We start from the raw sequence: 11,555 nt of genomic DNA, 5'->3' as shown, positions 1-11,555 counted from the left end.
TTTCTACTTTCCCTTTCATTTTCCTCATTCAACAACTCCTCAAAGTATTCCTTCCATCTTCTCAGCACACTTTCCTCACTTGTGATTACGTTCCCCTCTCTGTCCTTAATCAACCTCACCTGCTGCACATCCTTCCTTACCATCTTGTTCTTTTTTCCTGAGGTAGTTTTGGCATAACTTGGACCTATGTTTTGGGTTCATTATCTTGCTGTAGGATGAACCTCTGACCAACTAAGCGCATATCAGAGGGTATCACATGGCACTGCTGAATGCAGTGATAGCCGTTTTGGTTCAGGGTGCTGTTCACTCTGTACAAGTCACCGACCCTGGATCCAGCAAACCAGCCCCAGACCATCACATTTACTCCTCCATGTTTGACAGTTGATGTCACACACTTTGGAACCTTCCTCTCGCATGATGAACCGAAGATTTGAATTTTTGATTCATTAGTCCGTAAGACTTTCTGTATATATATTCAAACTTTCTGTACATATATTTAGACTTCTGTATATATATTTAAACTTTCTGTATCTATATTCAGACTTTCTGTATATATATTCAAGGATTAAGTTCCTGAACGGCATGTCATAATATATATATATATGTATATATACACATAAATATATATACGTACATATGTATATATGCATATATATAATGTAACCTATACAGTGTACATACAAAATTTATGTATACTGTATATGTTACAAAAAGGCCTGATTGTTCTTTAGATAAATGCCAGATAAATAAATCAATATTTTAATTTAAATCATCTAATAAAATATATTGTTTATGAACATTAAAGGGATTCTTGATTTAAGTTTTAAGTTAAGTACACCTTTGTAGAAAGAATCTTACGCTTATCCCAAAAAAGCAGGTTTGCACTTGACCACAACACCCCACCTTGTGATAATGCTTTGAAGAATCCAAGTGGATCAGATTCCACCTTCTGCTGTTTTAAATTGGTGCACTAGATTAAATCTACCATTTTATAGCTGCATAAAACCACTCAAACGTAAGGGTTTTTTAAAGAGCAGACATTAATAGGGTGTACTGTCACTTTGTATCAAAGTTGGTTTATATTCTGAAGTCTGAAGTCACAGATATGCTGACAAAGGCTGAAATTGAATACTTTCCCTTTGTGCCAGAGTTTTTATTAAGCTCATATGTTACAACAATAATTGCCTTTGGTTGGGTGTGATTGAAAAGTACTTTTTTGGTTTGTAATTCACGTCCACTATACTTTATTTTATGTATGTTTTGTAGAGTATATGACTGTTGGCCATATCTTTTCAATGTGGCTGTTAAATGGTGAACTGCATTTTATAATGGTGTATTAAATCAATACAGCTGGCTTGGAAACGGTGATCCGATCTAGTGTGTTGAATAACAAACCCTGTCTCCAGCCCCATCATTGCTCTACAGTCTCTCACGATCCTTTGATATGTCACTTGATTCTTGTGTGCACAGTTGTTTAAAACTAAAATATTATCTACTCAACAGAACCCCAAATTCCAGGAACCTGTTACTTTGGATTTTTTGGATGCTGAGTTGGAAAACGACATAAAAGTTGAGGTATACTACACACACACATGCAGGTTTTTGTGTTTTGTTAGCACTAAGCAACCTTAGTCCCTTAAACATTGCAAATACTGTGGTTTCTCGAGATTCAAGCGCCTCGACATACGGGTATTTCGAGATACGAGCAAGTCTTCGAATTAATTTTTGCTTTGAGATACGAGTAAAAATTTGAGATACGAGCACGCTTACAGACGCCAACGCTAGGTGGCCGAGCACTCGGAGCAGCCCAGCCCGCCTCACTCATTCAGTTCACGTGTTCGACGACTTCTGTAAGCATCGCTTCCGTGATTTTCTCTCTATTTTGTGCATTATTCTTCATAATAGTGATGAATCCTAAGAAAGAGAGTGGTAAGGATGGTAGTGAGTCAATAAATATGAGCAAGGTGCCCACGTGAATGATCGAGCGCACATGTATAATTGCAGTACATCCATGAAATGTACCATCCTTAAGTTAAAAAAAAGTATGTAAGTTAAGGTAATTCTAAGTTTATTTAAATTATGTAGGTATTATGTAAGGTAGGATACAGAATCAAGTGTCTACGTACGGGCCAACTCTCTTCCCTCCCTCCCTTCTCCTCTGCATGTGTGAAGGTACGCTACCGTATCATCTGTCTCGGAGGTAAGAACTCAAAATTTAAACAACCACAATTTTATTTTATATCACAGGAATCCTTATATATATATTAAAACATGTTTTTTTCCATTGTTATTAGCACTAATGAGGCAGTTTTTAGAGGGCGGGAATGAATGATTTTTTTTTTTTTTAATTTCTTATGGGAAAAAATTATACAAGATACGAGCACCGTCCTGGAACGGATTACGCTTGTATCTCGAGGTTCCACTGTATATCCATAAGCCTAATTCTCGTCGTACTTGCAAACTAAATCTTGAACATCCAAATGGTCTCTCTCTCTCTCACTATCTCTCTCTCTCTCTCTCTCTCTCTCTGTCTTTCTCTCTGTGGGGACCTACAGAATGTTAAGGACAGTGTCTAAACAACAAAAATCTGAATCACTATGCCCTCATCACACATGCATAAACACAAGGAAAACACATAAATACATAATTACGTACAAGCATACATACATAAATACATTAGGTATGTATGTTTGTATGAGTGTATGTATGTATGTATGTATGTATTTCTGTATGAGACATACATAAATATAGACATAAATACATACATACATACACACAAATATACATACATACATATATACAACATACATAATTTTATTGAATACAGGTCGTATACTACAGGGTTACTTTTTTGTGCAATGTACATTTGTGTACATTGCACAACGGTCGTGTTGGTACTAGTACTCACTAACTAAGGGTTGGGCAACAACAAGATGTTAAATTTAGCACATTTTATTCAGTATTCCTCACTAACTAAGGGTTGGGCAACAACAAAATTTAGCACATTTTATTCAGTATTCTCTATGTACTATATAAAAGAAATACTCTCAAACTTAATCTCAAATAAGTTATTTTCTTGCCACCTCCAAAGGTGTGTTTGTTTGTTTTTTCATCATCATAATGATTAGTTGCCATACTGTCAATAAGTGTGCATTAAGAGACCACTATTCTCTCTCTCTCCGACAGATTAGGAGAATGATGATAGACGGTGAGATCGGTGAACGCACTATTCATACTCTGGTCAAAGCTCAGGATGAGGTACAAGGAAGGAATTTGGCATTTCCCTTATATTCCCAATACTGTGTTCGAAACCTCAAACATTTGTATACTTATACAGAAGAATGGGCTTTACATCTACATTGTCTGAATAATTAGAATGAATTTATCCTAGACGTAAATGTGACCGTGAAAGATTGTTTCTCTCTGTATGTGGCTCTGAAAAAACTACAGTGACATACAGTACATGGAGGTTCTGAACATCTGTCCTTGTGTGTTTTCCCATTTCTGCAGAGGTACATAGACAGAGGAATACGCACCTACACTTGGGCACCTGTAAATGGAACGGACTACAGGCAAGTAAGACATCTGAGCACATTTACTGTAAAATCATTATTAGGAACTACTGGTGGTGAACCAGCAAGGATGACTGACTCTTGTGTCTAATATTAGATAAGATAAGACTTTATTCACTCAAAAAACTGTCCCGGCATTATGGGTACTGTATTTTCTATAAGTCACTCCGGAGTATAAGTCTCACCAGCCACAAAATGCATAATGAAGAAGAAAAAAAAAAAAACCATATAAGTCGCACCAGAACTAGCAGCTGTCAGTGTGAAAATAACAAACATGTAAAATTATATTTTAAATTATATATTATATATTTTAATAGATAAGTCGCAAACCCAGCCAAAGGATGAAAACACTGTTGAATATGCAGTTATATGTGTTAAAACATATATTACATGATATGTAGAATGTGTCTTAGAGTGATATAGAACATATTTGTTAGAGAGTCAGAGATTTTCTGGACAGACACTTTGGAGGCAGGACACTCAAATGAACATCTAACATTATCAGTTGTGGACCAGCTTGATCGTTTTGGTGGGCCAGATGAGGTCTGTGAGGGCGCTGGTTGATGATCACTGATTATCAGTGTGTTGTAGGATGCGACAGAAAACATAAGATTATGCTCAGGAAAGAAAATAATATGAATGTGTGGAAGTGGAATTGGACTACATAATACAGTTAGGCTTGCTTATAGTGAATGACGTATGTAGTATCAGACATATGCTGAGGAATGAAGTAGTAGTAGTACTGCAAGTTTTTGCAATTAAAAGCCAAAAACAAATATTTTAGATTCAATAAATACCCTGCCTTACAATTGTCAACATTATGCTATGTCTTGTCTAAGCAATAGACTGTGGTTATCTTCCAACAGCCTGGCTCTTGTTCTTCCTAAATACAGCGAATACTTCATTCAAGCCAAATTAGGAGATGACATGAAACAAGATATATGTGAGTATAGCGCTTACTCTTATTACAAATGTTCAAATGTTGCAAAAAAAAAAAAAACAGAGCCAAGCATTCTCCACATTCTGTTTCAGGGCTGTATGCCTCAGGTTCTCTCTGTACTGTATGTTTCAGATCAGTGGACCCCCCCAGTGTGTTCCTTTTGTAGTCTGCCTGTAACCCAGTGGTTCTTTAAATCACCTTTTTATAGCGCTTACTCTTATTACAAATGTTCAAATGTTGCAAATGAAAAAAAAACAGAGCCAAGCATTCTCCACATTCTGTTTCAGGGCTGTATGCCTCAGGTTCTCTCTGTACTGTATGTTTCAGATCAGTGGACCCCCCCAGTGTGTTCCTTTTGTAGTCTGCCTGTAACCCAGTGGTTCTTTAAATCACCTTTTGCTTTCTTTTTTTTTTTTTGGAATTTTCTTCTCTTGTCCTTTTATTCTCGCCTTTGAATGTTATAAGCGCATAAACAAAAAGTGAACAAACTTAACTTTTCATACTTCTTTTTTCATACTCTTCATTATTTCCCTTAAAAACTAGCCTCACCACATTCTTTTTATGTGCTCTGATATCCCTCCCTGTGTTGGAATTTATAGCCTCTACTGGAGTAACCCCCCTCCTTCAATCCCCACCCCTCCTTTTAGCCTTGCAGTGCTCTTACAATTTGTAGTTAGGAGCACAGTTTTGCACTCACACAATTTTCAACATGTTAACTATTTGGCTGATCGTGGATGACATTTGACGTGATGCAACAAAGCATAAACTCCTCATAGCAGCAGTATTCGGAAATATGGGATTCTTGACTGAATGCATCCTTTGCTGTGTTCCTGCAGTATAGCAGCAGATTGTTGAACTCTATCTCTTAGCACACAGATAGCACAGCAAAGAGTTTGTTGGCGAGTTTTTCTTTTGTTTTCTGTACAGTGTAGTGTATCACAAAGGCAGAGGCAGACCATTTGTACCTTGGCTATGGATGTAATGGATAAACTTACCCACGGAAAGAAAAAAAATAGTGAGAACGACAATAGTGAAGTGAAGAAAGGTTATACAAAAGCGGATCAGATCTGGCTTTATGGTATGGCTTAGCAAAGACATCGATTTGTATCATCACTAGCAATAAAAGAAGCTAAGGTTGCCAACTGGACAACACAAAGTGTACACAAAATACTGTCGAAAAAAAAGTTTAAATAACCAATCAGAATGGATTATGCCATTTTACATAGATTCCTGTGGGGAAAATTGTTTCAGCTTTCAAACTTCACGAGCGGCCTTCAGGAAGAAATTAAGTTCTAAAACCGAGGTTCCACTGTAAATATATATATCTATATATATAGATATATATATAAAATGGTCACTATCTCTGTTCATTTCTTCTTTCCCTGCGGTCACAATGGAAAAGGGAAAAGAGGCAAGTATTTCTTTATTTGACCTTATTCTACTTATTAACACATCCGCAACCTCATTTCTGAGTATCTTGTGTGTATTTGTGTTATTGGTTTTGGTCAAGTGTACTTGTGCGTGTCACAGTTGTATCCCCTTCTAAATGACTTAGTAAACAGCGTTTAATTGTCACAGCAGCAACAAGCTTTTATGTTAACCCTTTGATGCATGACCCATAATATACTGAGTTAAAAAATGTTACTAAGTGTTTTTATGTGTTTTTAGACATAAAAATAAGAACTGATTTGGTTCTGTTTTTATACACCAAATTTTCTTTTTGAATGTTAACACAATTATTCTGCAGTTGCAAAGGCTGACCACTGTATGGCAGTGTTGGGTGATTCTGAGGCATCCACTGTAGAGGCTTATATGCAACACTGCCATCAAAACCTATTCTTATCATAGAAAATGACATTTTAATAGCTGTCCACTGTAGTGACCGTCATGCATGAAAGGTTTAAAATATCAGTTACGCATGAATTGAAGTTTACACACGTACTGAATTAAAACAAGGCAATTGTGAACTGAACTGAACTGAACTGAACTGAACTGAAGAAGCCTCTTGGATGAGAGGTGAAACGTCTTCTTTTAGAAAATTCACGTCCAGTTGCCTAACAGGACTTTTCAACCCTAATTCTTATACATATTTTTATAAGTCAAGAATGAAATGTTGAGTATTTTGCTCCTTTTTCAAATGTAGCCATAATAAATTCTCCTGCATTAACAAGACGTAAACATTTTATATCCTGAAAAGCAATGAAAACACTGCAGGTGGATGAGTTCGAAGAACATGGTTACACGTACATCGCACCAAGGTCAGTGGTCATCGTATGTTCAAGAAACTCTCTTGATGACCAAAATGTCAGCACAGTCACTAATTAACTCATTAACGAATCTGTCTTAAGGGAATACTGCAAAAGGATGAAAATGTCTCACAACAACACCGAGTTCCTTCTTGACTTCAACCAGTACATTGAAGGAAAAATTCAGGATGTCTGTGAGTAATGGTCTTTTTTTTTTTTTTTAAACCTAACTTATGTAGTTAATTAGCTTTGAGTTTGGCTTTATCAGAATGACAGTAGAGTTTTATTGTATTATTCATACATTTTATTGAGTTAAAAAAATTTCAAAAACTATGCGGAACCTCGAGATACGAGCGTCCCGACATACAAGTATTTCGAGATACGAGCAAGCCTTTGAGCAAATTTTTGCTTTGAGATACGAGTAAAGATTTGATTTGAGCTTACAGACGCTGACGCTAGGTGGCTGAGCACTTGGAGCAGCCCACACCGCCTCACTTGTTCAGTTTACGTGTTCGTCGACAGTACGCATCTCCCACGTCTTCCGTATCGTGTTGGCATTATTTATGTGATTTTCTCTCTATTTTGTGCATTATTCTTCATAGTGATGAGTCCTGAGAAAGTGAGTGGTAAGGATGGTAGTGAGAAGAAGAAACGCATGGTGACCATGGAAATAAAGCATTAAAATTTTTGATAAATATGAGCATGGTGCCCACTAAAGAAAGAATACAAATCGAAAAAAACAAAGACAATAAAAATAGAAAAGTAAAAAAAAAAAACGTAAGTTATGTAAGTTAAAGTATGGTACAGAATTAGTGTAAGGGAGTTTTTTAGAGGACCGGAACTGATTTTTTTTTCTTTTTTTTATTTCTTATGGGAAAAAAATGATTTGATATACAAGCACCTCGAGTTACGAGCTTGGTGCTGAAATACAGTAGATTATGCTCGTATCTGGTATAGGTATAAAAGAAATGCCTAAAAAAGTAAATCAGTATCATATCTGATCAAAAATCGGACATTGCCTCTTACTAATAACTGGTCTTTCAGAAATTGAGTAACCTGAGCACGGTGACCTCATCTCAATAAGTGAGTTTCCTAGAAGCTAAGTCATGCTCTGCTAAATGATGACTCATATTGTTTGACTGGTCATCAGCTAATGGGTCTGACATCATCTCACACCTACTATGGTTTACCACCATCATTAAAGTAATGGATGAAAGTATCCTTGAAATGTGAAGCCCGAGGTTATGTCATGTACATTTCACAGTACTGTGTTCAGAGCCGATGTACTGTGCATGGACATAATGTTAAGCAACTAAAAGAATAAAGAGATGCTACGTGGTAGCAATGCACAGACTACAAACTATTCACAGAAACTTGAGAGAGAATTGAATGTAAAAGCTCATATAACCCATCAACAAACACAAATAACAAACACTCCAAGGAGCAGATCAACAAACCACACAAAAGACGTGAACACAAAAACTAGCTCCAACCCTCTGTGTGTACAGTACATGTACCTTGAGACAACTAGCATCCTGGTTGCTGGAAGCTTCTGTGCAATCTATCAAGACCCAATCGAGGTTAACGAAATTGGAATCCCCCCAAAAATAAAGATTTTGCTTCACATTTCAAAAGCACTGGGATACATTTGGTTGTATTTCTACTGCAAGGGCTGAAAATGACTCCCATGGCAACAATACTGCTTTCATTGAAGAACTCCCAGTGTGCTTTGTGAGCAGAAAAAGTAGATGGAGTAGTAGAAGAGGTGGGTGAAGCATAGGTCACTCGTGTGCGTGCTGAGGCAAAGGCAAAAAAAAAAAAACAAAAAACAGGCCTCTTAAACAGGTGTGTTACCAGAATTTTCTGTTAGAAATGAAGGTACAGGGAGAAAGAGAAGGCGAGTGTGTATAGTGTAGATTAAAACAACTGAAGTACTGTATTGAAAGATTCTTGCTGTGTGAGGTGTCTTCAGGCAAGGAGTGGAAGCAGCCGGGAGAAGGTCGATTTGTTTTATTGACAAACGTCAAGCAAAACAGGTCCAATAATAAAGCGAAAGAACAACCGGGGAAATATTCAAGGAACATACAACAAAGTTATATAGTACTTTAAAATATTTCTCTTATGTCATCAGTGGCTTACGCCTTTTATACGTATTTTTGGGGAGTGGTTTCGGCTTCCCGGGCAAGGGAAGAGAGAGGCTAGGCCTCTTGTGGCCAATCATATTATTGTTCTTGTTATCATGTGATGCCTGCAGTCGCCACTATGTGGTACTGTTGTTCCATGATTCAGCAGTGTTGGAAGAACCTTTTGTTGCTCAGTGGGGGGGTTATCACAAGGGAAGTGGACCGAGCCATGAAGTCCAGTCAACCACAGGTGGTCATGGAGATAAAAAGGAATGGATGGCTTCAGGGTTCCCTGTGAGAAGGTAGATTGGGAGATCTCCCATTGTTCCCAGGGAGTAGAGGTGTTTTAGGGAGAGGTTGGTGTGAAGAGAATTTGGGGAAATTCTCTTTAAATGTGTGGGGCTATGTGACTGTGTGTGCTCGGGAAAGCATTTTGGTGTCTTAGCAGCTTCCTGCTGCAGACGCAACCAAATGAGAAAACCACTGAAATCTAACAGTATCAACAAGTATATTATTTTCCTTGCTCTCATTATTTAACAGTAGCAAAATGCCTTTTACAAAACACGACAAACTAATAGTTACTTAGGCAGAAACAAAGAGTTTTTTTATTATTATGTTATTGAAATGTAATTGTGTGAAAATATGTCAATTGCATCTCACCTACCAGGTTATATGTCCCTTGTGAGCCGGCTGATCCTTGATGCAATCCTGACAGCTGAACTGGTGAAAGTCTGGAATGAAGAGCCAGTGTAAGTGCCCCAAAACCTTTGTCTCTTCCTGTTTTTTACCGTCTTTTATTCTGTTATCACTTTTACTTTGGGTGAATTGAATCATCATGCAGGAAAGCATCACAGACCATGTGATGGTTCTGTCCAGACCTGTGAAAAAAACCTCTGTTAAATTTGCGAGATTAGACGATTTTAATGGAGTCTGTGCAAGTGGACGTATGTTTCTTGCAAATGTTTCCACCTCTTATCCAAGAGGACAGAACTGAAGAAGCCTCTCGGATGAGAGGTGAAACTTCTTCAAGAAACCTACTCTGTCCAGTTGCCCTTGATGGAACTATTTTTTGGAGCTTTTTTTTCTTCGACAGTCGCGGCTATAAACATAGGGCGCTGCTATTCCAATTATAACAACAATAGCTTCACTCAATTGAGCCAATTAAATCATTTGTCGACCTGCTGTGGCCAGTGCATTAGAGCAGAGCAGAAGAGACAGTGATGACTGAATGGCTTGCTCCAAAAGAAAGTTTATGGGGAAAACCGTTGTTTTAAAAGATGTTTCTCTTTTCTTTAATATTAAAAAAAAGCCTTAAATTTATTTGCATGAGACTGTTTTTTTAAATGATAAAATAGCTATCTGTGAACTTGGGTATAACATTTCTTGCATTTAAAAGTCACAATACCTATGTTGAAACTATAAAATGTTATGATGAAATATGAAGATGTGAACAATGGGGAAAGCTATAGGTGACAATATGGTCTTCGCTTTGGAACTTTTTCTTGGTGGAAATTTTAATAACTGGACCGTAGTCGCTTTTAAATGAATACTCCTGGTGTAGAGGTTATCGCGCCTGCCCTACACATTTACCAATAGAATGTCCTGGGTTCCAGCCCCACGGGAACAGCATACTTATATAAATTATAAACAAATATATCATTTTGGAGCTGCACGACTTTATGTCCCGGCTCATGTAATGAAAGTCCTATTTAGACCCTGAAGAAAAATCAGAGCAGGGTCGATGGTGTCAAGTGTTAATTTATTAATAAAGTTGGTTACTCGTGTGAGCAGCAATTTGGTCCTGTCACAATTGCATTTTGCCAGAAGTTGGACTTCTGTTCTGCTCTGCATTGATAAAGCTCCCCTTGACATGCTTTGAAAACATATTGTTACACAGCTCACTGTTGGGTACATTTGGTACTCCTGCGTATTTGTACTTATCGTGACCTGACCTGAGTGGTCCGACATAAAGAAAGAAAGAAACAACACATTTCCCCCCAGTCTGTTTTGCCCAACCATGCCTTTGTTTTTCAGAAGGAAATAGAAGAACAACATCGGTCTGTCCTTTCAATGTACACCAAATGGTGTATTAGACGTTATAGATGGCAAACATTAAAACATAATCAACTACAGGGAAGTTATTTCCTATGTGAGATTGATTTTGATGTTTCATCTTATTGTTGCCTTTTGTCTATGCAGAGAGGGGATAAGAGCCAGGTTTGTAGCCACGGATGGTGGAATTACGAGACTCTTCCCACAAAGGTACTCTACCTATCGATCTGCTTCTATAGGTGAACTGAGACTTGCATGGCTTAATCTTTGAGACAAGCATATGCATATATACATACAAAAAAATATGCTGTATATATATGTGTGTGTGTGTGTGTCTGTGTGCGTGTCTGCACGTGGCTGAACGGGCTACAGCAAAAGCAAGAGCGAGAATTAAAATAGCGACCTCATTTGCAATGTAATCAGAATCTTTTTTTTTCTTTTTTTTCGCCAGTCTCTTGTTAAACATTTACAGCATTTGACGATATGCCGTCTTTTGTTTCATTCACCCCCCCACCCCCGAGGTGGCATGCCTCCCACTTTGGGAACCTCTGCTTGAGGATATAGTTCAAATCCACAACTGCGCTTTTCTCACTTGGATCCAACTTACTCTGAGTCGGTCATT

General features: G+C 37.6%; 1 protein-coding gene across 1 annotated transcript in view; it reads left to right on the top strand.

The window, feature by feature from the left end:
* LOC103380101 (voltage-dependent calcium channel subunit alpha-2/delta-1) overlaps positions 1–11,555 on the top strand; it is a 45,898-nt gene that overhangs the window by 23,196 nt on the left and 11,147 nt on the right. Inside the window, exons 18-26 of the mRNA XM_025056441.1 lie at positions 1,504–1,575; positions 3,187–3,258; positions 3,511–3,572; positions 4,439–4,515; positions 6,710–6,770; positions 6,861–6,948; positions 9,013–9,022; positions 9,549–9,630; positions 11,081–11,143. Coding sequence (XP_024912209.1) covers positions 1,504–1,575; positions 3,187–3,258; positions 3,511–3,572; positions 4,439–4,515; positions 6,710–6,770; positions 6,861–6,948; positions 9,013–9,022; positions 9,549–9,630; positions 11,081–11,143 — 587 coding nt within the window. The remainder of the gene's footprint in view (positions 1–1,503; positions 1,576–3,186; positions 3,259–3,510; positions 3,573–4,438; positions 4,516–6,709; positions 6,771–6,860; positions 6,949–9,012; positions 9,023–9,548; positions 9,631–11,080; positions 11,144–11,555) is intronic.

This window comes from Cynoglossus semilaevis, chromosome 6 (genome assembly GCF_000523025.1).
Source record: "Cynoglossus semilaevis isolate Cse_v1.0 chromosome 6, Cse_v1.0, whole genome shotgun sequence".
Classification (NCBI taxonomy): Eukaryota; Metazoa; Chordata; class Actinopteri; order Pleuronectiformes; family Cynoglossidae; genus Cynoglossus; species Cynoglossus semilaevis.
This window is presented reverse-complemented; position numbering and strand designations above follow the sequence as displayed.